The sequence below is a fragment of the Telmatherina bonti genome, assembly GCF_933228915.1.
Source record: "Telmatherina bonti genome assembly, chromosome: 4".
Taxonomy (NCBI): Eukaryota; Metazoa; Chordata; class Actinopteri; order Atheriniformes; family Telmatherinidae; genus Telmatherina; species Telmatherina bonti.
Genome location: NC_136622.1, coordinates 27,680,682 through 27,707,520, shown reverse-complemented (window position 1 = coordinate 27,707,520; position 26,839 = coordinate 27,680,682). Strand labels below are relative to the sequence as shown.

Sequence of the window (26,839 nt, the reverse complement as noted above, 5' to 3'; positions counted from 1 at the left end):
TCTGGGAGTTTTTGCATTGTGTAGAGATATGCTTTTGGAAAGCACATGTTCATTTTACTAAAGTGCAAAGTGAGGAGGGTGAAATGGAGGTCAAGAGACAGATAGAGGATAAAATATGTCATTTTTTTTATCAAAGTAGTCTGTGCTATTATGAAAATAATAATAGTCTTGTTCCATCTGGAACTGTGAGTACAATTATCATTATTTCTATTTAAAGCAGGTTTTTGTCGAGTTAAGAATGCTACAGCATCTTTAACAAAGCATTTTTTTTTAAAATTCCTAATCTACCTTTGTATTAAACCCTAAAACTGTGACTTACTGGTTGATTGAGTTATTTCCTATAGAAAGAGTAGTTTTAAACATATAACGAAGTAACTCTGAGCCGCTTTGAGATTTAAATAGTTGTCAGAAAGAAGAAAGCATTAAGGAGAAGTCAGACTTCACAAGGTTCATTTGGGGGGTGACTGGTTTTGCTGCCTCTTTATGAACCTAACATGCTTTCATTTTGATTATAAGCTTTATGTGAATATCCACACATATCCATGCAATAGTTCTTACATTGTTTTTCATAGTTTTTGTGGCATTGTAGGAAGAAACATGTTCATCTTGCCACCCACTTTGCATAGAAGTGACACGTTTGTGTGTGTGGGCGTGTTAAGGCAGCTGTCCAGACGTCCCCTGCGGTGACAGAAGTTACAGCCACTGACCTCATGACTGACTTCTCACTCATGACCTCTGTTGGTGTCACCAGATTGCCCTTTAAAGAATCGCATCTCTGAGGCGCACACAAAATTTTGGGATTTATCAGAAACCTTCCCCAGAGAGCCGTATATCCCTCATCCAATTAAATAGTGGAACATTTTACATCCCGGACAGACACATGGCCTCCTCGGCCCAGCTCCCTGCTCTGAGGGGTTCAATGCAGCAGAGGGTGCAGAAGTGAAGAAAGGTCATGACCCGTGTGTGCATTTTAATCAGATTGGAGAAGCTTCCTAATCGGGTTCATTGGTGGCTTTTATTCATCTGGAGTGAACAGCACTCCCCCTCCAGCTGAGGCACATGACATCAATGACAGCAGACCTGATCGCCAGCTGGCACAGCTGTGCCCAGTTTTTTTTTCTTTAATAAAGAGAGATTACTCTAATGATGAGATTATGTTCATAGTCATAATAGATTAATTGTGAATGTTGTTTGATACTCCCATACTATTTTAAATTTTGAATGTTTTCTCATGTTTGCTGTAAAGTAACATTCTTTCAGAAGTCAGCACTGCCTCACAGACACTCAGTAACGCGACTGGTGTGTAGCGTTAGCTCATGCATTATGTAGTCATGCACCGACAGGGGGGCTTTTGCACAGAAAACACTCGAGCTCATCAGACATGCGCAGTACCCCTATGAATATTAATACATTTTCAAACAACAAGCTTGTTGTTCATGTCGTGATAAATTATTACACAGAGTTAACGGAGAACATGTGCACTTCAGTAGAATGCAATTAGCAACATGTTTGTACATTCCTTTATTTAATAAGTCAAATAATAAGCAGTGGAAATTAGTCAAAGGTTAAAAAAACAAATAGTTTCAACTTTTTTATTTAAGTCTCATGAGTCACATTATTGAGATGTAAAGAAACACTGGTGATTTATTTATATGTTGTAATTATGTTATCTCTGCATCTCTGACTAGGCCATTGTTTTAACTGAATGGCTTTAAACCACTGACTTTCAAGTTATTAAATAGATTATTTCATTTATAGGGTATCCTATCATCACCAGATTATTTCACTTTATCTGACTTTAGTGACGTTTAACCCCAAGGTAGTGCTGAGATGAGAAAGTGAGCAAAGTGAAAGCCTCTCAGGGGGGACTTCCTGCAGTTGCTGAGTGATCTGAGAGAAGGGTTTGTGATGTGGCTGTATGGAGATAGCGTTAGACCAAGGGCCAACTGGCAAACGGATTGGAGGGCTAATTGTCTCTCTGGTATTAGTTCATCTCTGCCACTTCTCCTCAGATCAGAATGCATCTGACTTATATGCATACCCATACGCACATACACACAAATTCCCAACCATATTCTTGTCCTGTCTGTGACTTATACATATAAATGTATAAATTCTCCTCTTCCTTGGGTGATGACATGCTTTTTTTTTTTTTGTATTTACATGTAATTGGATCCAACTTCTGTTGCAGAAGCTTGTAACATTTCCGACACTTTTTGCACCATTTCTTGTTTCAGCTGTTTCCTCACTTAGAATCGCCATCTTATACAGAAAATGAGTCCACATGGGACTCCCGTTTTTGACAGTGACACCATTGCAGACCTTCTTACCCAATGAATGTCTGTCCCTAAGAAAAAGATAAGCAGGCTTCAATCTTGTCATTATAACCAGCAGGCGATTACACTTGTGGCCCACTGCCCAGAGCGACACCTGGCAACTCCCTCTCCCAACAGGCTCACTAACACATCCATACACACATTTGGTTCAGCCAGATGGGAGCCCTGTATTATTTAGCAAGATTTAAAGCTTTGGATAAGTGATGTGACTCAAATAGTCTCGCTAAAGCAACAATCCAATCAATCAGTCAGTAAATCATCATCTTTCACACATTCAGTCAAAACTCTTAAATTGAGGTCATTGACAGCTCATCTCTATCTCTCTACCCCGTTTGGCCCAACAGAACAGCCAGGTGGTGGAGCTCCAGAGGAATCAGCTGCGTGATGACATCAAGGAGTACAAGTTCCGGGAGACTCGTCTGCTGCAGGACTACACCGAGCTGGAAGAGGAGAACATCTCTCTACAGAAACAAGTCTCTGTGCTCAAACAGAGTCAGGTGAGAATGGCACAGTCTTAACCACATAAATTGTGACAATGGTGGGTTTTTAGTCTCAAAATAAAACAGATTATGTTGGCAAAGGAGAACAGAGCATCCCTCTGATGGTAATTCTGCCATTGTTGCTGATTCCTTTTTAGTCAGGCTTAATTAAAATGGGGGCTTAGGTCATCTCCCTCCAAGTACTCTTATCAACAGAAATGTGCAGATGTACAGTGTTTTTGTTGTCCAGAAGAAGCTCTATCCCACATTATGGGATTTCTTTTCTCCATTTAAAATACCTTAATTAAAAACAAGAGAGTTTCCTTAAGCTGCCATGTAGTCTTCTGCTTTTTTTTTACAGATTCAGCAACTATTTTCAAACATTTCAAAGATTCAAATAAATTCTTACACACATTAAGCAGAGCTGAATATCCAACGAGGATACTGGAGAACTCCCAGCCTCTGATATATACCCCCTTGTAACTGTGTTTTATATTTATCATAAAGGGAAATAAGTAACTAATATTCAGGAAAGCAATTAAAAATAAGCATCATAACTTATTATGGCGGGGCTACACAATGGCATGGTGGTTAGCACATTTGGCTCACAGCAAGAAGGTCGCTGGTTCAATCCTTGACTGGGATTGGTCAGTGGCCTTTCTGTGTGGAGTTTGCATGTTCTTCCCGTGTATGCGTGAATTCTCTCTGGGTATTCCGGCTTCCTCCCACCATCCAAAGACATGCATGGGTAATTGGGTACTCTAAATTGCCCCTAGGAGTGAGTGTGAGTGGTTGTTTGTCTTTGTGTGGCCCTGCGACGGACTGGCGAGCTGTAGGATATACCATGACTTTCGCCCAAAGTCTGCTGGAATAGACTGCAGCTTCCCCGCAACCCTGAATTGGATTAAGTGGTTAGAAAAATGAACAAATGAACTTACTATGGCATGAACAAATTAAATACATACTAAGCCATAAAATGTTTGGGAGTATCCTTCTTTTTGTGTGTTGCTTTAAAATTTCCTACTAATAAAAGATGCTACGACTCCTTTGTATCCAGGTGGAGTTTGAGGGTCTGAAGCATGAAATCCGTCGTCTGGAGGAAGACACGCAGTTCCTTAACAGCCAGTTGGAGGATGCCATCCGTCTGAAAGAGATCGCTGAACGTCAGCTGAGTGAGGCCCTGGAGACCATAAAAACGGAGCGTGAGCTGAAAGCCTCCCTGAGGAAAGAACTGTCCCACTACATGAACATTGGAGACACTCTGTACCACAGGTACATAAAAACAAACGCGTTGCCCCCCAGATTTCAGTTAACTATGTCAAGCAGTGCACTGTTCCCACATTTTGTCTTCCATCTTCATAGCATTTCTCTGGATGGCCTCAAGTTCAGCGACGATGCCGCCACTGAGCCGAACAACGACGAGGCTCTCCTCGGATATGAGAATGGTTTTACAAAACTGGCCAATGCCATCACAGATGACAACTGCATCTCCACACCCAAGAAAGACGAGCTCTTCTGTCCTGCACCGAGCCTTGTTGACGACCTGCTCAGTGAACTTAACATCTCAGAGATCCAGAAGCTGAAACAGCAGCTGATGCAGGTTTGTCTTACTTCCTGCTAAAAAATAGTCATGGTTCCTAAGTTAAGGGTCAAGTTTTACACATCACTCCATTATCATGTGATGCAGTATCGCTCAACATCGCTCAACAGTATGTTGCACAATAGCTAAAAAGGACATAAGATAGATTTCATCTATTGTTGAGTCTCAAATGGACATTGAGGAGATGTGGTTGAGCTGTAGGCGTGTCTCACTGTTGAGTGGTTTGCTATATCCTGCCCCAGTCTGCTGCAGGGATCTAAATCCCATTACAGTAAAGTTAATCCAGAGAGAGACACATATTCTCCAGGCTCTGCTGGATCCTTGAGGCAGCGTGTGACGGCACCAGAGGGCCTGCCATCTGCTTGCTTATCACCACATGAGTCCAAGGTTATGCCTGATTGAGCACCAAAGTCACCAGAAAGTCCTGCCAATGTGATTGTTTTGCAGACTAACTTTTTTTGTTCCCCCTGCAATGGAAACCATTCTGTCTCTCTACATGGCATCGGGATGGAAATATTAGTGAAATGTGACAAAATCCCCAGTTTAATGTGACCCAATAATATGTCAGGTTGTTTTACAAAGCCTCCTAACAGGTCTTTCCACAGATTCCTGGCAAGAAACGGATCACAGGCGATCAAATGTTTCTGTTTCGCCAAAGCCTGTTTCTTTCCTGCTTTGTGTCATTTTATCTATTAGGTGTGAAGTGTTATATGTGTATGTACTGTAGCATCTCAGTGAAGTCATAGAGATGTGACGAGTGATGTACTAAAGCAGTGCTTTAGTAGCTTTTTCTTCAGCTTAGCAAGCCGTGTTAAGCATGCTGCCTCCTTGTAATATCAACCTTCTTCATATGTTGTGCATTAATAAATGGTATCTGCACATTATCATTACAGTTATACTTGTAAATTATTTAAAAATCAGTTTCTGAAATAGATCCGTGCTGATACATGCACAGCTGTGTACATGTGTGTCAGATGACCCATGCAGTCTTTATGCCACAGCTGAGCTGAACTGAGTCCAGCAAATTGTCAAGGACGTCCTGACTCTGATGCTGAGCTAGAGGGCAATTTGCCGTGGATCGTTTGGCAACACCTTCCTGATAGTGTAGGGTTACCACCTGACGGAAAATGCTCTGTCTTATAAATGTCTTTATAAGCTGTCCTTTTGTATCATTGGGTTACCAAAAAAGTCTTAACCGCTTTCCGTGTTTCTCTGTTTTATTTCAGATGGAACGTGAGAAGGTCAACTTGCTGTCCAATTTGCAGGACTCTCAGAAACAGCTGGAGCAGGCTCACGGGGCTCTGTCGGAGAATCAGGAGACTGTCAGCCGCCTCACTGAGAACCTCAACGCAATGCTCAAATTGCAGGCCAGCAAGGAGCGCCAGTCTGCCTTAGACAATGAGAAGGAACGTGACAGCCATGAAGACGGAGACTACTACGAGGTGGACATCAATGGACCTGAAATCCTGGAGTGCAAGTACAAGGTCTGCAGGCAGTAGCAAGTGGACAAGGAAAAATGTCTGATTCAACAGGGTTTTACACCCAGTGTGTGTCTGTTCTCTGCTAGGTGGCCATGTCTGAGGCAGGGGAGCTGAAGGAGGAACTGAAGACCCTAAAAGCAGAGTACCAAACCTGTCAGTCACGCTATGAAGAAGAGCGCACCCGTCTGGAAAACGATGTCACAACTCTGGGAGAAAAACTTGCGTCTCTGGAGAAGAGCAGCAATGCAGAGAAAGAAGAGAAGGCGAAGCTGGAGAAGGAGCTGCGAAAGGCGAGATGCTTTTCTTGATGTTTTTTTTTTATTTTTTATTCCTGAAATGATCATTGTAATTTTACTCTTTGCTCTCAAGCAGTGGCTAATAAATTTGTTTCTTTGTGTGCATTCTTAGTTGAGCGACGTGGCGGGCGAATCCCAAGGCAGTCTGAGTGTGGCACAGGACGAGCTGGTGACATTCAGTGAAGAACTGGCCACCCTTTACAACCATGTCTGCATGTGCAACAACGAGACGCCCAATCGTGTGATGCTCGACTTCTACAAAGAGGGCAAGGGTGGTCGGAGCAGTCCAGAGGGTCGCGGTCGCCGCTCTCCCATCTTGCTCACTAAGGGTCTCTTCCCAGAGCCTGGTAAGGCTGACCTCAGTGAAGGAGTCCCTTCGCCGGTCTCCTCCATGCCTTCTCCTGTGTCTGACCACCGACGCGAGCCCATGAACATCTACAACCTGGTGGCTATCATCAGAGACCAGATTAAACACCTGCAGCTGGCTGTAGATCGCACCACCGAGCTTTCACGCCAGAGAGTGGCCTCTCTAGAGCTTGGCACTGTGGCGGACAAGGACAAGGAAGCCTGCATGGAGGAGATCCTCAAACTGAAATCCCTGCTCAGCACCAAGAGGGAACAGATTGCCACTCTGCGCACTGTCCTCAAGGCCAACAAGCAGGCTAGTCGTTTTCTTTTTTCTAATACTCATCTTGTTGGATATCGCTATCAAAAGTGTTTGAAAGATAGAAACAGAGAAAGAGGGGTCTATTTCAGGTCTGCTCAGCTGTCGCAGCAAATGTGCTGCAGACGAGATCTATAACAAACTCTAGTGGAGACAGTAGCCATATGGCGTCAGCTGTGCTGAGTATGTGTGTGGTTCAGGAACAGGAACAGCCTCGCAAAGCGCAAAGAAGTGTAACCATAAGGTAGGGTGTGTAAGCAGTTGTTCTTATAACCCTTTAAACTATGTGTGTGGCTGTTCAGTGACCATTAGAACACAGATATGGAAACACCCTATAAAACAGCCATGGCTTCCACATCAACAAATAACAGCCAAAAACAAGTCTCTGAGCCTTAATGGCTCGCGCATGACGGAAAAAAAAAAAAAAAAATCAGGGCAGGAAGACCCCCCCCCATATGTATCCCAGCTGCTCAAAGCCTTTCTTCTTCTTGTCCACTCTCAGACGGCGGAAGTTGCTCTGGCCAATCTGAAGAGCAAGTACGAAAATGAGAAAGCCATGGTGACGGAGACCATGATGAAACTGAGGAATGAGCTCAAAGCTCTGAAGGAAGACGCTGCCACCTTTTCCTCTCTGCGAGCTATGTTTGCCACACGGTAAGAAGCACGACTACAGAAGCACTGCAGACAATAAAAACATCAATCATGCTTTTATACATGTTGATAGCCAGGGTTGATGCCACAATATACAGATTTAGTCCATCAAAGCAGTTTTTTACAGTCACTGGATCGGACAAACACTGAACTGTGCCTGACTGCCATGCCGCTGTTGGATGCTGTAGATTAATATGAGGAGTAAAACAGTAAACAGACTGATGTTTAGTCTGGAAACTACTGGAATATGAAAAGGCCATACACACAATAACCAGGTAGCTAAAGACAGGATTATTGTAATAATCCATGTTTACCATATGTTGGGTCTGTGGGGTGTTATTGCAACACAACATGTTTTGTTTGCTTCATTAATGATGAGGTAGAAATTCAGTTATTACACAAACTGACTATTAAGCACAGGAGGTGACCAATCGGAGTGTCATCTAAATTGTGTCACTTAAGCATTGTTTTTCACCAGTGACTTAAAGTGTAGGCTGCTCAGATAAGCTGCCACATTCACTAATCTTTTCTGATTCCCAAGAGAAGCCGGCCAAAGGTTTCGCCCATAATCCCACCTCAGTTTGGTCTGGATTATACACTCGACACATAGTGCTAAGTGCTCACATACTGCTTGTTTGTTTATATGTATATATGTGTGTGCATGCGAGGATGTATATGGAATTTAAGAAAGTAACTGGGTGTCATTTGTCGAGGCCATTAAAACTACATTTAGATGTGATTTGTACTGATTGTGCATTTGATGGTTGGGTTAGTTACTAGGCAGCTTTTTCCCAGCAGCTTGTGAATGCTAGCTCTCTAATACTGAGCCAATCTTTTCTTCTGCGTTCCATACTCTGTTAGAATGAACGGCAATGCTCAGGCTTTTGCAAATGAGAGAAACCAGGAAGAGGAGGGTGATTAGAGATGGTATTGTACAATGAAAGCTACATGAAGGATGTTGGCAGCTCAGCAAATCTCATCTAACTAGTACAGAAATTCAATTCCTGCCTCTAAAGTGCATTTGCTGAAGAAACTCCATATACAGTACCTGCAGTGTCCAATCAATTAGTTACGTAAGAAAACTCCTTTACTTAAAAAAAAAACAAAAACAGATCTGCGTGTTGCCTGAGTGTATAATTTAGGCTGAGCCGTGATAAAACTGGAAACCTGATCTTGCATCTTTTTATGGCAAAACCTTCATTTTTTCACATTTGTTTTCTTATTTAAGCTCAATGAATAAGCTCAAATTCACATTAACACAATAAACCTTACTTTTTATCAATAAAATCCATCTATTATCGGCCATGTGCCCAACACTGTCTCACTTCCAGCACTGTTATAGACTTACATTCAGACTGTTTATGGCATTCATGCATTGGTATGTAAATTTCCTCCTAAACGGCAGAGTTGGGTCAGGGGACTCTGAAGGCTGGGGGACTTGCCTGACTGAGGTTTCCCACACTCCCCCCTCTATGAGCCCCTCTTCCGCCCTTTCTCACTGCCAAACAACTGGTTTTCTAGCTGTCTGGAGAAGAAAGAAAGGAAGGAGTAGGTTTCTAGTTAAAGCCTACTACAGGAGCCCAGTTTTTTAATGTATTCACATCTGATGGTGTGTAAAGGTGGGTTTCTGCTATGTGAAAAACTCTTAGATACAAATGACGTCCGATCTTACACAAAAGGGGAAAAGAATTGGAGTGGACTGGAAAGAATGTTCAGGATTTTTCATTAGCTATGATATGATCTTGCACTTAAGGAGAGCCTGTTTCATACTGTGATAATTTCTGGAAAGAAATACTGGCCTGAATACTTGTCATGGGTTTGTTTGCTCTTTTCTTTCCTTCTGTGTGTCTGTGCCTCTCCAGCTGCAGTCTCTGGTGTCATGTTAACAGTAAGCGCCTGCCTCTAACATTCCTGAGACATGCCTCGGCAGGGTCTCGCCTTCTGCCCCAACTGATCAACAGTCACATCATTAGCCTGACTCGCATCTCAAATGTCCACTTTTTGTTTGCTTGTTAAATAATTTTAGCACGTTTTTTAAAAACTACTTTTCTTACCTCCTTTTCGAAGCTTTGTCTCTGCCATCCACCATGACAAATCAAGCTTCAGACAAAGTCTCACTGAAGAGGCTGTGTGTTCACTTGTAGACATTCATGTCTTTAAACGATCTTAATGAGAATGTTTTAACAGACGAAACTATTTAATCCCACCAGCAACTGTAAATCTCCACAAAATGATGCAAAACTGGGCTATTTTCCTTTCCTTTTTTTTTCTTTTTTTTTTGTAAAGTCGTGAATGTGACGACTTAACAGGCCAGCAGCCACCCCCCCCTGTCTCCCTTCATCCATTGTCTCACAACACCCCATCAGTCGGCCAAAAAGGCTGCTATTGTAACCCCCATCAATTCCAAAGAATAGACCCCTCTTTTTTCCCGGGAAAAACGCACGGCCTCCCACTCCTACAGAAGACTGACTGAACTACACCATGGACCCACACCCCCAGGGTCGCTCCCCAGATCTTATATAGGGTTTAATGAAGTAGCACTGATCCCCTTTGTCTGGGTGTGTGTCCCACAGGCAGTCAAGCTGCATACACAGGAGGGGGGGGGGATGGTTTATGTTCGTATGGTGGTCTAGTGAGGGCAGAGTTCACATTGCCCAGAACCACGTGCAGCACAGAACACAACAAAAACATCAGAGATCTCTGTTTTAGACAGTGCCTTCAAGTTTTGTCTGTAAACAAAAGGTTTTTTGGTCATTTAGTTAGTCTTTTAAAGATTTTCTTTAAATTACATCTCACTTAGAATGAAAATGAGACTGAAATTGTGAAAAGCCTTTGGGAATATTTAAAACAAACCAGAAATCATGCACACTTGCAGTCATTACAAACCAAAGCAGATGACTGACATGATATAAGTGAGATTTCTTCTATGTTTTATCATTGCAAGGCCTTAAACCGCTTGTAAAATAAATCCAAAGGAAGGGTATTTCCAGATTAAGTAGACTCCTACAAAGAGAGAAAATGTGGTCGGAGCAGCCCAGAGGGTTGTGGCCGCCTCTTCACCATCATTCTCACCAACGTTTAAGGTAGACAAAAGGTAGCAGGGTGAGGCTAAGCACCAATTAAATCACATTTGAAAAGTTTTGTAATGTTCCACGGGAGGAGATGATAATCATCCCCTCCCTTTAGATGAGGTGTGCCAGTCATTACCACAAAAATCACTCATGTTGCTCTGTCAGCTACATCAAAAGTATGGATGAGCAAGAGGACCAGGAGAGAGAAAGTGTCTGATGCAGGCAGGCAGATTAATAGAAGCAGCCACAAGGACGAGATGGGGCTTGTGAGGTGAGATAAGAACCAGGAAAGAGGATGAAAGTGAAACATGAGCTCACAGCAGCAGATGGAGAGTGGAGATAAGAAACCCCACCTGAAAAACTGTCAGATGACCCACTTTTCATCCCTGTCCGGTTTTAAATGCATGCACACGTGCAAGGACAGTAGGGGGTGAGGCAGGTGATAATGCCGCAGTGCAGTAGGAGCAGTAAGCAGACAGGCTTCATATTTTGTGCTATTTGGCAGGCAGATGGGAGGCGGGGTGATGCATTGAGGTGAGATTGTCTCACTCTGACTGGAGAACTAGAGATCAAGTATGAAAAGCTGCCTGGAGCAGTGGTTAACGTTTCTCCATTAGCCTCCTACTCAGCCTGTTCTTCAGGTGACGCAGAAAAGATCTTCTATGTCATCCGGGTTAATGTGCTCCACTGCGCATACACCACTACCATTCAGATAAGCTTCAAACTGGATTTAGATGCTTTACCTGCTCATGAATCTCAACTCTGCCCTGTTACCGCATCCTAAAACCCAGAAGGATTCAGTATTCAGATAGTAAAAGAACTGAGTTGTGACTGTCTTGCAAAATCATAACAAAAATCACTGAAAATGTATGAGTGAAAATTGTACTGGAATTTGGTGATGGAGCACGGAAACGACTGATGGAGTCAGAAGTTGATTTTGCAGTTTATAGATTCAGGCCTACATTTTATGGCTCAATGTCTCCACCTGCTGGTGCCAAAAAACCCTTCCAGATAAAAGAAATGGCTCTGCTCTTGTTGCTGACTTTCAGAGTTGATGTCTCTATTTCAGGTGTCAGTTGTCTTTGTGATGTTATAGTCCTACAACAAACAAATATAAGGCTGTTTTCTTCCACTGACATAAAACCATCCAAAGCAGTTCCTTCTAGTGGTGTGAACAAAAACGCCTCATACCCAACCCTTCCAGTAAAGTGAATACATACATACCTGACATTTTCTTTGTCTTTTTGTCTCATGCAGGTGTGACGAGTATGTTACTCAGCTAGAGGAGATGCAGAGGCAGCTGGCAGCAGCGGAGGATGAAAAGAAGACCCTGAACTCTCTGCTGCGAATGGCTATCCAGCAGAAGCTGGCCCTGACGCAGCGTCTGGAAGACCTAGAGTTTGATCACGAGCAGACCCGCCGGGGAGGCAACTCAGGCCGGGCTAAGGCACGCAGCAAAGCCACCAACAGCGCCACCAGCAGCGCCACCAACAACCCCCACGTAAGTCAGAGTCTCACCTGCTCCGGCTCCGGCAGACCAGAGCTCAACAATGCCATGCCCAATGGCATTCTGGGAGGTCCTGTCGTCTTCTGCAGTGAGAAGTACAAGATCTACTGCGACTGAGAGGCGTCTTAAACATTGGCATGGACTGCTGTGTACAGTGGGGAGGGGGGCTGACCCCCCCCCCTCCCTTAGTGTGAAAGAGCCCCACTTGCTCGCTTAGCTCTCTGGCCAGCCTGCACTCCTCTAGGGACTGCTGTGTTACTAACCGGCTGCTCGTGTGTGCTAGTGTAAACGCTTAGGGAAATGCAGATCATTGTACAGTGTGCACTAGACGTTTGGACTGCAGTAGACATATATGGCATGTGGGTTTAAAGGGCCCTTGTTTTAATGGGGGGGGGGTTTGTGGATATTATGGAGTGTCTATTCTTTCCGCTGTCATGGTGCTGTACGTATGATGTAAAAGGTGGCAGCTTCTGTGCTTGTTTGTTCCGGCCCCACAGGTAGCTTGCCTGGTAACAGAAACACGTCGCTGAGGGGGGAAGCTTATAAAGATGATGTCACTCAGATAGTCTTGCGACTAAATATGACATCCTCTGTTCTTTGGCTTGTCTGTCGGCATTGGTGCTCCTTTAAAAAAAAAAAAAAAAAGGCCCCCCGTCTCGCTCCTTCCTCTCCGTCCTAATCCAGGACTGACCTGTGTTTAGCAGGTCACTTTTTAATCAAGTGACTCTTTAATGTTTACAGCAAGAAAAATTAACTTAAAATATGCAAGTTCCCTGTGCTTTGTGGCTAGGGGAGCGTAATGTAATTCTGCATTAAAAAATTCAAATCTCAGACAAGGGGGTTCGTGGTTTTATAATGGAATGGTTCGGGCAGAAAAGGAGCACCTGTGACCACAGGTGTTTATTTCAGGATCATTTTAAAAGCTGTGATGCTAGCACGCCAATACAATAGGGTCAATAGAATCGCATGGCTTTGCAGCTGAAACCGCTTATGAGCTTTTTAACCTTTTTTTTCTGTCAGGCGTGTGGTATGAGATAAACTGGTGTGCTACAAGGCTCTACGGTGTATCAAAAAGCAAGAGTTAATTGGTGTATGATGAAATACAGGAGGGCTACACAATGTGTTCCACGTGACCGCTTATGTTACGATGGATTCGTTCAGAGCCATATTTACAAGAGAAAGTTTGACAAATCTATCTCCACATCTAAATTAAGTGCACTTCAGCATAGGTGCCTCAGGTTCCTGCTTCAGTTTAAATCGATTAAATGATGACTGTGAACAGAGATACAATATAGTTTTATTCAACTGTACTTTTTTTTTTTTCTAAAGAAATATTGAACAAATCATACAAGAGCACAAATAAACACAAAGAAATATCCTCGCATCTGAATAAGAAAACAAATTTGCAAGCAAAGTGTCCACTCGGCAAAAGTGCCTGTCGATGTTGATGTAAAGCCCTATCCCTGTATTTCAGCTAACATGCTGTTTTCCGTCTCTGCCATCTACCGTTTCCCCTCCTCTACTTTTTTTGGAATGTTATTGCTCAGAGCTGGCAAATAATGTCATGATGTTATGTGGCTGAAAGAAACTTTTCCCAGTGTTTCTAATCTGCATCTTGTCAACTTGGGTCGCTGTAACGACCTTCTATCTCTCGTAGATTGTCAGCAGCTTGCTCCCCCAGCATCACCACTCACCCTTTAACTAGAATGAGGAAATGTTGGGAAAATTGCCCTCTGAATATTTTTTTGTCAGGTAATGTCCTCGCATACGCTGTGTCTGCCGGTTTTTGCCTGTGTGTGTATCTCAGTGTTGAAGTGAAGGTCCCTCGCATGCATATAATATTTTTAAGCTATTGCAGCAGATGGAGGGCCTTTCATTTCCCCTTTGTTGTTTGGTGTGGGAGGACAAAACAACGTACTGTTTTAGTATTGACAACAGCTTTAAACTCTTGCAAGCTAGTATTAAGCAAATAGTAAAAATAAAAGTGGGGCTTGTGTTTAATAAATCCATGTACCGCTTGTGGATCATAGAAACATGAGCTTTATGATGCTAAAAGCAGGGTTGACGTGAGAAAGTCCTGCAAGATTTCATAAATTTACCATTTTCTAACGCAACAAAGCTATATATTAAACTCTATATTCTTAATATGATGATCTTCAGGTTACAGTCTTGCAGGATTTTACTACAGTATTCCATAAATGAGCATTTATTCCTTTTTAAACGGAACAATGCCAGCAGTCAACCCTGCTTATGTGTGCATCCATATGCCACAGCACACAGCATGGAGACAAGGCTTTGGTCCACAAAACAGCGTTCTTAGTGGTCACTCACTCTTATGTTTGAGATTCACTTAACATACAAGAGCGATACGTTCAGCTTCTATCAATTTGCGCTGACTAAGAGAAGGTTTGGGAGAGCAGAAGAGGGAGATCTGCTCCTGTTGTAAGAGAGAGGAGATAAGAAGGCCAGACGTGCTGGTGAAGAAAGCCAGACGTCTGCTACTGTGATAAAAAATTGAGTCCAGGATTTTCCTTGGGGCAAAACTCTGGGTGATATTTGGAGGAGGGGAAAAACTGACAAGTGGTTTTTCAATCAACCATAGGACTTTGATTCAACTTATTTAAACTCCCAACCCTTTTTTTTTCTTGTATATGCTTTGTGGATTCACAGCAGAGTAGGTAGATCTCAGGATGTGATAGTGTCTAGAATCCCTACATCATCTAGATAGATCAATAATCTATCCCCCCCTAAGTAGTTTGAAATCAGTGTCTGTCTTATCTGGTGTCATTACAACATGCCACCTATAAAGCTCCTACCTCTTCCTGCAGGCTACTCCCTCATCACCTCTAAGTTTAACTTCACATGACACATCTTGTTTCTGATTTATTGAAAGCCTGCATGTCATAACTCAACTCATCTTTTCCATTAACTTGCATGTCACATGAGAAAGACTCATCTCCTTTGACCTGGGTGGGATGTGACTTGTATGAATTAAAAGTCATGATACTTGTGAGTCTTTGGCTTCCTAACTGCACCTGCAGGATGATTCTTTTGCTTTCACATCAGCCACTTGGAAACATTTTGGCAATGTAGATAAACATTGACAATGTAGATAAACAAAGACAAACGCTTAGTTAGTTCCTAACACCGCCCTCTGCTGCTTCGACTAACCCCAACCGCCATCACCTCCGTCTGTGTGGACAGTCGCTTTCAATAGACAAAAAATGCTAAAGTTGCTCATCGTTTGTTTGTTTTCTCCATTTTTGCAGTAATTTACAGTAAGTCTGCATGGACGACGAAGTACCATCACAAGGTCCTCTCTCCCAGCTGATTGAGGTCTGCGAAAAGAGTTAGCATTCTAGGCTATTTGGATGTGAAGACAAATTAAAAAAACGACAACAAAAATACTAAATGGCAACAGATTATTTATTAAAATCTGCTTCCCTTTTTTTTAAAAAACTTTTGAACTCTAAAATGTGGCGGGTATAGTAATGATATTTGGCGGCATAACTCCACATCACTGCTGGAAGCACATTTCTCACAAGTTCACTTGACTTGAAATTCAGAATCTGAGATTGGGATTGGCTAATTTATCCCTCCAATCAGAAGCCAGGGAATTTGTGTTCCTTTCTCTGTGTAAATCAACAAAGTGTTTTGTTTGGTTTAAGCTATTTTACTTTTTTTTCCATTAAGTTTGTTCACTTAATCAGTGCACTTTCATTATATAGGAGTATAACATACTATTATTATTAACCTAATAGGAACGCATGGTAGTACTATGGTTTGTGAGTTATCCGGTATAGGTTACAATATTATATGACATACTTGTGATTAGTCTGAACTCAAATAACAGAAACTATTTCCTCCAGTAAATGCTCCGCAAACCACAAATGTACTATCATGGCTCTGTCCAGGTATTTTATCCATCAAGTAACCATGTTGAAATTGTTTTGTTACATACTGCATTTTATGCTGTTGGTTTTCTTTTATGTTTGTTCTACTGACATGTTCTATACAAAAATCCAGGGTGATCAAATTCTGGGGTTTTTTCATGTATTTATTATTCCTAGGAATAGTTCAAAATTAACGCAATGAAACTTGACAACGCTCTGACTCCAGTATTGGTAAGTTGTGTTTTGGGAAAAATTTGAGTGATGCGACGTGCTTTTCCTAGCATCTTACCAAGGGCGTTCCACTGAAACGCGATCACTGGCCTTCAGAATTCTCTGCAAGTGTGACAATTAAATTCCAAATTGGAATTGCTTCATTCTCTCTTTGTTTATCGTGCCAAATCTTGGTACACCGTTTAGGTCAAAAAGAATCAAGAATCGGAAAGAAGACAAGCCGTCACAGAGAAAAGTCGTAGCTTGGGGCTGTACGGGCTCTCCCTCCGAGCGCCTGGGCTTTGTTTTTGATTTGTTTAGTTCTTCGTTTCTGACCAGTAGTGCCTTTCATTGTTTCAAGGGAGAATCTTAGATTAGTACTTTATATTTCTTTTCTTTTTTTATAGGTGAGGACTTTGGGTTTGAACTGACTGTGAGCAGCAATAAGCGCAAAGGGAATTTTTCCCCTTTCAGCATGAGTGAGATAATAGTTTTAAAATTAGCTCAATAATACTGATATTGTGTTGAATTGTGCAGGTCAGTGATCCAATCATGAAATTCAGGGGTATTAAGAAATGGTTGTTTTGTTCTGGTTTGGGTTTTTTGTCAAACTCTGGGAACCAAAAGATTTGCTTTGGCCTCCTGTTATTGAACAAAATGCTCCACGCATCTGCAGTGTGTCGGGGTAGATCGGTGTACTATTGAAAACATCTACGTATCTCTAGCTTTGTTTGGTGAAGGTAATGTGATATCAATAGTGTTGTTGGGAAAAAAAATGTGCAGACAGCGCATTTCATCTTTTTTTTTTTTTTTGTCTAATTTGTTTGTTTTTTTATTATTATTATTATTGAATCTTTTTTATATCATCTTTGAACATTTATGTTTTCAGGAAACAGAAAACAAAATCTGCATCAACAAACTTGAATATGTGCCATTACAGCCAGTGCTTGTTTGTTGAGGCGTTAAAGTTACCAATATGGAAAAGAAGATGAAAAAAATGAAAGTGCAATTCCAATACAGTTTTACATTTTTTTTTAAAAAAAGAAAAAGGAACGTTTTCTGTTTGCTGGAAGCTATAGCATTGTGATAATAAAATTAGCTGTGCAAACTATTGTCATATTGTGTTTCAGTATTGATCCATAATAAGTTTGATATCTTTATATAAAATAACAACTTCACCTGTATGTTGGTATTTATTTGATTTGTCATGCAGTACTGTATTTTTATCAATAATATGCATTATGATTAGTGGCATATTGATTACAGCTAAATGTCATATGCATGTTTCTCAGTCATGGGACCTTTACACAGGATTGAAAACAAACATGTAAACTTTTGAAAAAAAAAATGGGAAAAGAAAAGAAAAATAATTAATTCTGATGTATTACTGCTGAACTAAACCTATGAAAGTGTTTGTTTGTTTTCTAGCTGAGCGAGTGGTATGGCTGTGTAAGGGTAGTCATACTGGCTAAAATCAATAAATGTGACAAATTCCAGTTTGTTTCGGTGTCATTATTCATGGCTTGTGCACAGCAGGAGCAGAGGAAGGGTTAACCAGGGGGAGTGTATGTTCAGCAGCTCTGGTGTGTCGTCAGAGTGTTCTCAGCTGGAAGCCAGGGTAAGGGGAACTTCCCAGCTGTCTCCAGGACCTGATCACATTTCACACAATGCACAAAAAAACACCTCCAAATCCCCACTCAACCTTTGTCCCTTTGTCTTTTCTCTGCCATCTCACTCAAATATCACTCCCCCGACGTCTCTCTCTCCCTCCCTTCTCTGCCTCCCTACCATTTCCTTTTCACTCCCCCCTTCCTCCCATCACCCTTCCTTCTGGAGATACGCCTACACACCAGTTGGACCCAGTTTCATTTTGACCCTTTGAATCCCCAGAATTTCCTGTCCAGCCTCTGGAGACCGGTTCTCTGACCAATTAATGCTGCAGTGAGTTACAAGGGTGGAGAGATGATTTGTGGCTATTTTAACTCAGACATAAACAACTTTTCTCACTGCCTAAAAGCAATGATACACACATATACATGGGATTAAATGTTTACACTCAGCAGCAAGGTTCTATCTGAAAAGCTTGCAGCCATTTGTATAATGTGCATGTTCACAACCAAAAAGATCTTTTAACCATCTACAAAGTAAAATGACAAAGAAAGGCAACATACAGTTTGAATGAACCTCACTTTCCCAATGAAATCATAACAAAGATGTTATTCTGTAATTCTGATCAAATAGTCCTTGTTTGACAGGTTTCTCACAGATGGTGGGTAATTATAGTTAGCTACAATGTACATTTAGTCATTCTCCAAAAATGTGGATATTTTAAAATAAATTATCATTATAAATACTCTACTAACTGATTGTGCAGAATTTTTAATAAACTGATGTTTATAGCAATTAAAAAACACTCACTTCAATATCATACACTGCAATACATGATCTAAAGCGGTGTCATAAATATATCTTGAGCCTTTATAAACAGTGTCAGGGAGGGTTTTTGTTTGTTTGTTTGTTGTTATTTTTTTTGCTATCTTTCACTAAGAGTTTCCTAGCCATCCCTTTCATGCGTAGTGGCCCTATAGTGGACACCTATTTACAAGCTTTTTTCTTGCATATTCATGAATGAGGATAGTATTTTTGTAAAAAAAAAAAAAAAAACAAAAAAAAACAAACAAACAAACACTTCAGTGGATATTCATGAGTCATCCAATAGTTTCTATTCACTGGAGAAACAATAAATATATGATTTAATTGAGCATAATGTAATTACGCAAGTTTGCCTTTGCGATAAATAGGAAAAGAAAATGACACAGCTATATTTTATACAAGATTTATATTATAAAATATGATTATATTTGCATAGAATACATTAAAATAAATAATAAATCATGATAAATTCTAAATATCACTAATAAACTAAATAAGTATCATTGCATATGTCTGTATACTATGAAATACTGTATTTTAAAAAATAAGTTCCATTGTTTTTTTTATTAATTCATGCATGAAAGGGTCCATTTTACAAATGTGCATGTTCTTCCATGTTATGTATCTCTCCAAATATATTTAACCAGTTCCTCAAAGATACCAAGGGATAGCATCACCTGTGTCTATGAAACATATTTACTTTCAACGATAAGAGATCTATATTGTTGCCACAATACATTCACCAGTGTGTATAGGCAATACAAGTTTTTGTTTGTTTTTGAATAGCACATTTCATGTATAAGGTAATGTATTGTGCTTCACATAAAATGTTAAAAGCACATTAAAAGGGGATTTAAAAAACCTAAAAAGAATAAAGAAAAAGACCCAGAACAAGATATTAATTTGCGAGCTTCAGCAAATTTCAAGCATTTAGACTATCATATTCATGAATTAAACCAGAAAATAAGCACATATAATATTACATCAGCTTGGTTGTCATTTAGAAACCTTATTGTTCAATATTAAACTTCCATGAAGTTTACAAACTGGAGCAGCAGAACTGTAAAATTGGATTAAAATAATTAAAAAAGTTCTGAATGAGCTTCCTATAATTCATATTAGTTTAAATGTAAGTTTGGAAAGTTCCCTCACAGAGGGCAAACTAAATTATGTGGTTAAACATTCAGAAATAAAAAGATAAAATAAGTAAATAATATTCGTGCTTTGTATCTATTCCTCCCAGCTGCCAATCTGCTCCCAGATGAAGCCTAAAATGAGTTAAATGAAGAATCCATCATTTAACCCTCACACACTGCTGCAGTTTAAACCATTTGCTCCCACTTGCCATATGTTGGGCTGATTTAATTTCAATGTCAGAGTATTAACGTGAGCCAGCGGGAGGAGGTCAATTTACTGACAACTAATGACATTACTGCAGCAACTGTAGGGGAGCTTTTGTTGGAAGTCAGGCTTCTTGTACATCCACCCTCAATTGGCAGAGGAAATGTGGGTCATTGGCTTCTTTCCATGGCATCAACCCTCATACACAGGTGCAGTGATTATACTGGGGGCAGAATGGGATTCGTGAAGTTGAGTAACTGTTTTCCTCTCAGCTGATGCACTTTTGCAACGCACCACTTGGGGTCCCTGTACTACAACTGTTGACGTCTTCATGAGACGCTTGACCCCTAAAGGGTAACTTTAATGGCTATTATTTGGCTTAAAAGAGAGGCCTAGTGTTTGTTTGTGCTCACAAAGAGCCTTCTTTATGTGTGTCAGCCAGCTCAGTCATGTGATAAATCCATGTGGAGCCTGAAGGAGCAGACAGGCGTGATCAGCTGGTCTGGATGAACAACACCAATCATCAACACACATGCCTCACGTGGAGCGGTTTCAAAGTCACACAGATACACACATTTCTGAGGAGCTCTGCTGGAGCAGAAACACTGAAATTGAAGATTTTAAATTTATGACCAGCGGGGAGTGAGCTCAGCCTCATTCCTTAGTCCTGACACTGGACTCAGGGTGTGACTTACCCATGGATTCTTTTTTTGTGTGTGTGTCTTATCTCCAGACAGCTGTTGGTTTTAAAAAGGGGCATCTTTGCCTGTTTCAGATACAATACACTGTTGATTCAAGCAGTGCAAAGCTTTAATTAACACCTGAAACAGAGTGTCTGGTATGTGAATGGTGAATTTACACCATGGCACCTTCAGATAGGTGTAAAAACACAGTAGATGTCATACATGTTGATGTTCACACCTGTCATTCAACTTGGATGTTCACCTTCAGCTCTAAAGGTCCTAATTGCTTTACATCTCTGACAGTCTCTCACCTTTTCTCCTCTCCTGCTAATCCTGTGCGCTCCTCTTCCTCTATCCTCTTTCCTCCTGAATGCTGATGTTTTGCTTTTGTTCTGTTGTTTGTGGATGAGCCCCGAGGAAGCGGAACAGAGGATGTATCCCAGAGGGCTATTTGGTGCTCTGCTTTCTGTGGACCAGCATGCTTCAGTAAGACTGACAGGCAGCTCCATGCACTCAAAGGCGCTTGGCCTCCAGTTTATTTCAACACCCACAAAGCACTTTGTCACTCATAATCCAACATGTTGAATCTCTAGAACAAGCTAGAAGGAGATGTTTAAATCAACAGGATCATCTTTTTAAAAAAATTAAAAAAAATGAATAGGGGGTTAATAGACACAGAGAGGGGTGTGGAGGGTTGGCGGCTACATGCTTCTGAAAATGAGCTGAAAATTAAATAAAAAGCATTACTAGTTGACAGTGCAGAAGAATTACTTGCAAATGTACATGCAGTATGGCAAGTTAAAGCAACCGCAGAGGAGCTTCCCCTCTGACTGATTGTAAATTAAATAATACACGAGTAGTTTTGCACTTAGGGCTTTTCAGTTGGAGCCTTATCAACCATATATTTTCAGTAAGAGTTGGACTTTTTTTTTTTTTTTTTTTTTTTTTTTTTAAAAGCTTTGAGTCATCTCCAAAATGTTTGATGGTAAATCTCAGAGCCATGGGATAACTAATGGGATAGGAAAAGAGAAAAATTATAAAACCTTGCTTCTTAAATTTAGATTGATTTGATGTAAAGACGGAAGAGCTGTTTAGGTATTTCAGAGCAAATATCCTTTGAAAACATGTTTAATGATTAAAAAAAAAACAACAACTTAGTATTATAGTGATTATTACAATCATTATAATTATTATTTTAATCCATTTACCCTGAGAGGGAAATTAGTCCTTCCATTTTACCAATCTCTGAATACACTAGAGAGCAGTGGGCTCGCTATACATCCATCACCGACTACAACAGTTTTCAGTCAGCACACTTTTTCCGTAGTTAGGTAGAAACATGGAAAAACATGATGAGCAGCAGAAAGTTGGGGTATGGGATAAAACAATTCCGCAAATTTGAGTTTAGCTTTTCCTTCTCTTTGGGTTTCTTGTCATTTCCCTGGACTGATCCACGGAGACAGCGTCTAGTGAACAGGATGAAAAGTCCAGATAATCAGCTGCAGATCAGGAGAAAGCCTGAGCGCTGACACGGAAAGCCCAGAGCCACTTTCTGCTCCAGGACTAATGGGCTGATGGGAGGCTTTCAAAGAGGAGCACATGTATTGAAAAAGTCCTCTTCATCCTTTTCATGACTTCACGTGACAGACCGTGTCATGTCTTTATGCCGATGGGGAAAATTCAGAGAGCAGTGCTTAAAAATAGAAAACATGAAATGGAATAAGCAGCTTAGGAGGTGGTGTCAGCTTTCAAGTTGAGTGTTTAGATAGAAAGATTAGTTTCACTATGTGATGTTTCTTCTCGTTTATTTATTATCTCAAGTATTTATTCCAGTACTTAATGAATGGGACTGTCGTGCTCGGCCCCTCGCACCAGCGGGAGCGCGCATTTCTTTCTTTTCTTTTCTTTTCTTTTTTTCCAGCGGTACAGAGGAGAGAGTTCAGCTCAGCTCCTAGAGAGGGAGGAGAAAGGGCTACACGGAGAAATATGCTGCACTTATTCTGCACAAAAAACTGACCCGGATAAGATCTCTTGTATAATTTAGGATAGCATGAAGTTTCCTTGGTAACTCTGCGAGATTTTGTGGGCGAACAGGAAAAGAGGAGCTGTAGAAGTGCAGGCGTTCCTCCGAGCTGACTTCAGTCCGCTGGAGCCAGCGCTGTTGCCAGTTTCTCCGACAAAAAGACGCGTTCAGCAGAGAGAGAGAGAGAGAGAGAGACCTGAGAGGAACTTTGAGCAAAATGCAGGCGGTTTCAGCGACGGGTAAGTGATTAAACTCTGCTCTTTCTGCCCTTCTTTCTTTAATTAAAAAAAACAAAACTGCGGTTTTTAAGATATTTCCAAATGGCTGTGGTCAGAATTGCGCACAGGATTTGAATTCCAAAATGCTTTTGCCAGCTGTCAACGGGGCAGCTGCAGGCCTGCATCTACTTCTCAACAACTCAACTCTTCTGAGTTGTTTTGCTCGTCAGGCGGCTTCATAAGCACAACTAACAGGATCATCAGTGATCTGTCTGTTTGGGACCTCTGACAGGGAAAGGTCCTGGAGGAAAGTCTGTACCAAAGCCTGAAAGAAAAGGCCATGACCTCACTATTTTTCCCCTCTCTGACGCAGCCCCCCCCCCCCAACCCCCTTGAGAAACGCACATTAACACGCATATCATATCAGCAGAACGTAAGAAATCAAACAGTAACCACAGTTTCTGATGATAAGCAGAGGAGTCATGCACCCTCCTCCCCATTGTTGCGTGTCTGTGTGTGGCTGTGAAGTTTTCAGTGTCCCTGTGAGGAATGTGATTTGAGTGGAGGAGTGAGAGTTCATGAGCTCATGAAGTTGGAGGTCTGTAGAAAGCCAACTCAAGCCTGACCATCCGTCTTGGAGGATGGTTTAAGGGCAGGTTAGAGAATGAATGTGTGTGGTTTCCTCTCTGGGTAGCTTAATTTAATAGTGTGATAAACTCATGAGAAACTGGCTTGCATTACTTCCCTACCACTCACTTTTCCACTCTCCTTTTTTGTCTTTTTCTTTTTCTTTTTTTTGCCTTTTTCAGATCATTATGTGTGTTTTATCGTCTGGTATTCAGAGGACAGATCTATAGCATCTGGTTTAATGTAACCATCAAGCAGCTGTGAAAAACAAACAACAAAAAAAAGATAATTCAGCTAATATTTGATATCTTGGCCTCATATTGGCCCCAGAAACCATGAACTGGCTTCAGCAAGCAGACAAAGAAGGGGGGAGGGTATGAGAGGGAGAGAGTGATAGAGATGAAGTGCTGATGGGACGATATCGGGCTGCAGCGGCAGAGGTGAGCTATGCAGAGAGAAAAAGAGAGGGTGTTTGTTGTGGGACTCAGGGGAGGAATCGATCTGCCGTCCTCCTGGCTGACTTTCCTTTTCCTGCAGTTCAGCAGTGTATCGTTTCTCTCCCACACACATATATTTGTTCCCAAGGCCCATTCGGTCTCTCTCTCTCTCTCTCTCTCTCTTTTTTTTTTTTTGCTTTTGCTGGTCCCTTTCTCTCCCACACTGTCCCAGATCAATGTCTACCCCCTCATCTCTGCCTGCCTTTAACCTCGTTCCAACACACACAGCTGTAGTTCTCTTTGAAATCAGATAATTTTTTTTCTTTTCCTATTCTGACGTTCCCTCAACTGTACTTCCATATGGGAACTCTAACCATCCAGTGCACTCTCTAATGCTTATTTTTGTATTTACGATGGGAGGGTCAAAGGGTTTGTAGGCTGCGAGCACTGAATCATTGGAGAATCTATTAAAATAAACCACATCACAAATAAACTGTGGTGGGATAGATAGCATGCCTCTTAGTTTGAGGCCCGGCATAATCCTCCATAAACTTCTTCTGACAGACTTCACTCTTATTCTAACACTCTTCATGTTCTGCATCTCACTCAGAAGTGGGCGGACAATCAAAAGTGCGGGACAATGGGGGACCATGTGTGGCAGCTACATGTTTGCAGCGTGGTCATCCGGGCCGGCTGTTTAAGTTATTTATTATTAGCTAAAGTTATTTGGGCCTGTCTGTGTTTCACTGAGCCAGTGTAAACATCTTTCCTCTGCATTAGATAAACATACAGCACAGGGGTTTGAGAACAGGATGGCGAGAATATTATCTGCCCAGCAAAAAAAATAGTGGCCGCAAGTATGTGTAAGGCAGCACCATTGTTTAGGTTAGCTGTTAAGTGATGACGATGGAGACCTCAAAATCGTCCATGTAACGTAATGTATTGTCCCAGAGTGTGTTTTATACAGTAACATTTGAAGGGGTCAGCATTTTCACAGGGGTTTACAGGGAACCCAGCACAATGTGGGGGAATACGCCAGTCAGCCTTACAGTCCCCATGGTGTGTTTCTTGTTTATCTTAAAGTCTGCAGTCTCTAGATGATGAATTAAACCCATTACAGCAGCTCACAGAGCATTCACCCAAGAACAATTTTTGTGGTCAGGGGTCTCTAGGAAAGTATTCTATGCAAAATTTGCTAGTGAGAGCCACACATACACAACAACAGCAGCAGAGTGTCGTTTTTTGCTCAAACACAGAACCACACACCGCTGTGCGAGGACAAACAAAAACACTGTCAATGAGCCAAAGAGTGAAACAGGTGTGATACAACAACTCATTTCGTGGCTGACTAAAAAGGCACAGATTGTCCAGAAATCTTAATTAGATAGCTGTTTCCTTCTACACAGTATATCCTGTACCGGTCCCAATACCAGAAAATGATAGGACTCAGACTACAGGCTCAGCCCTTGCTCACTCATTTCTATTTGAAAAGTAAGATACATAAAGCTCCAATGCAAAGATAAAAGATAAATAAAACTATCAAGTAAAATTGGCAATATAGAATATGGAAATTTAGAAATTTACAATATATACAACATGTGACTAAATGCAGTGCCAGTTTACACAGAGGTTTTGAAATGAATGTTAGTTATCTGTCACAAAGTGGGGAGTTATTGTACATCTGTATAGAGAATGGTTAGAATGTGTTCTTGTAGCGCTCACTGTGACAGCGCAGCTGTAAAAGTCTATTGGAGAAGGAGCTCCTTTGCCCCTCTACAGTCCGGTGGAGTGGATGAGCAGGATTGTCCATAATAGAGAGCAGTTTGTCCAGAGTCCCCCTGTCCCTCACTGTCACAAATGTCTCCAGTTGACAGCCTGTCCAGCTTTGCGGATCAGTTTGTCAATCCGAGAGATGTCCCTTTTGGATGTACTGCTGCCCCAGCAGGCCACAGCGAAGTACAGGGCGCTGGAGACCACAGACTGGTAAAAGATCTCCAGCAGTGTACTGCACACATTGAAAGACCTGAGCTTCCTCAGGAAGTACAGTCTGCTCATGCCCTTCTTGTAAACAGCATTACAGTTGTCCCTCCAGTCTAGTCTGCTGTTCACATGGACTCCGAGATATTCATAATGTAAGTTAATGTGAAAGCTTTTATTAAATCAGGCCAAACAAAACCAACACACAAAAATTCCCAAAATCACATTCCTGAACCATGTTGTCTGTTAGTTAAATTTGAACAGCCTGCCGGTTAATGTTAGCAATTGTTAAATAAGCGTAGGTGTGTAGCAATAAAAACAAGATATAACAGTCTCCATTTATTTTGAAGCATAATACAATTAGTGGAGGTTGTTTTGTATATGCTACACAGCTAACATCAGGATGATCTTTCAGTGTCAGGATAGGACACCAGAATAGTCGGAGGAACTCAGTCCGAAGATTTTCGTTTGGTCCGGTTTGCTTTCACACTGTTGCTTAAGCGGACCGAACCGCTTTAACCATGTCATGCAGTTGCAACAGTTGCTCAATAGGGGGAGGCATTTCCGAAAACGGCTGCTGACTGAGAAATCCAACTCACTGATTGGCCAGGGCCCAAATACCCCCATTCACCACAAGTAAGCAATGGAGAACTGATTCTTTTATTCAGTTTTGGGGTTTTTGTACACAAATCTGTACGATTAGAAGAGATGGAGAGGTGATGAGATGTCCAACATTTTAAGTCATCACATATCACTTCCTCTGTTTGGTCTGCTGGAATTTTTGTTGGTAATATTTATGTTAAAAAATTAGCTTGAACAAGTTTTTCAAACCAAACTTCTTATTTCTAGCTCTTTGGATGGGACTTTGTCTCTGAATTGTGGCAAAAAAAAAAAGCCTAATCCACGTTTGTT

General features: G+C 41.4%; 2 protein-coding genes across 5 annotated transcripts in view; both read left to right on the top strand.

Annotated features, from left to right (window-relative positions):
* The window catches only part of LOC306755024 (protein bicaudal D homolog 2-like), a 38,589-nt gene extending 20,919 nt beyond the window's left edge, over nt 1-17,670 (top strand). The window contains exons 3-12 of one of the 4 annotated variants that reach the window (XM_079239240.1): nt 2,681-2,833; nt 3,873-4,087; nt 4,178-4,415; nt 5,642-5,899; nt 5,983-6,186; nt 6,305-6,853; nt 7,359-7,510; nt 11,836-12,079; nt 13,743-13,837; nt 15,355-17,670. In XM_079239240.1, the coding sequence (XP_079095366.1) occupies nt 2,681-2,833; nt 3,873-4,087; nt 4,178-4,415; nt 5,642-5,899; nt 5,983-6,186; nt 6,305-6,853; nt 7,359-7,510; nt 11,836-12,079; nt 13,743-13,790 (2,061 nt within the window). In that variant the 3' untranslated portion in view covers nt 13,791-13,837; nt 15,355-17,670. Of the gene's footprint in view, nt 1-2,680; nt 2,834-3,872; nt 4,088-4,177; nt 4,416-5,641; nt 5,900-5,982; nt 6,187-6,304; nt 6,854-7,358; nt 7,511-11,835; nt 12,626-13,742 lie in introns of those variants that run through there. The other 3 variants (XM_079239241.1, XM_079239239.1, XM_079239238.1) reach the window with 3 other exon arrangements.
* Nucleotides 17,671-22,588: 4,918 nt separating this feature from the next.
* fgd (faciogenital dysplasia) overlaps nt 22,589-26,839 on the top strand; it is a 63,644-nt gene continuing 59,393 nt past the window's right edge. Inside the window, exon 1 of the mRNA XM_079238868.1 lies at nt 22,589-22,907. Within this exon, the coding sequence (XP_079094994.1) occupies nt 22,886-22,907 (22 nt within the window). The 5' untranslated portion in view covers nt 22,589-22,885. The remainder of the gene's footprint in view (nt 22,908-26,839) is intronic.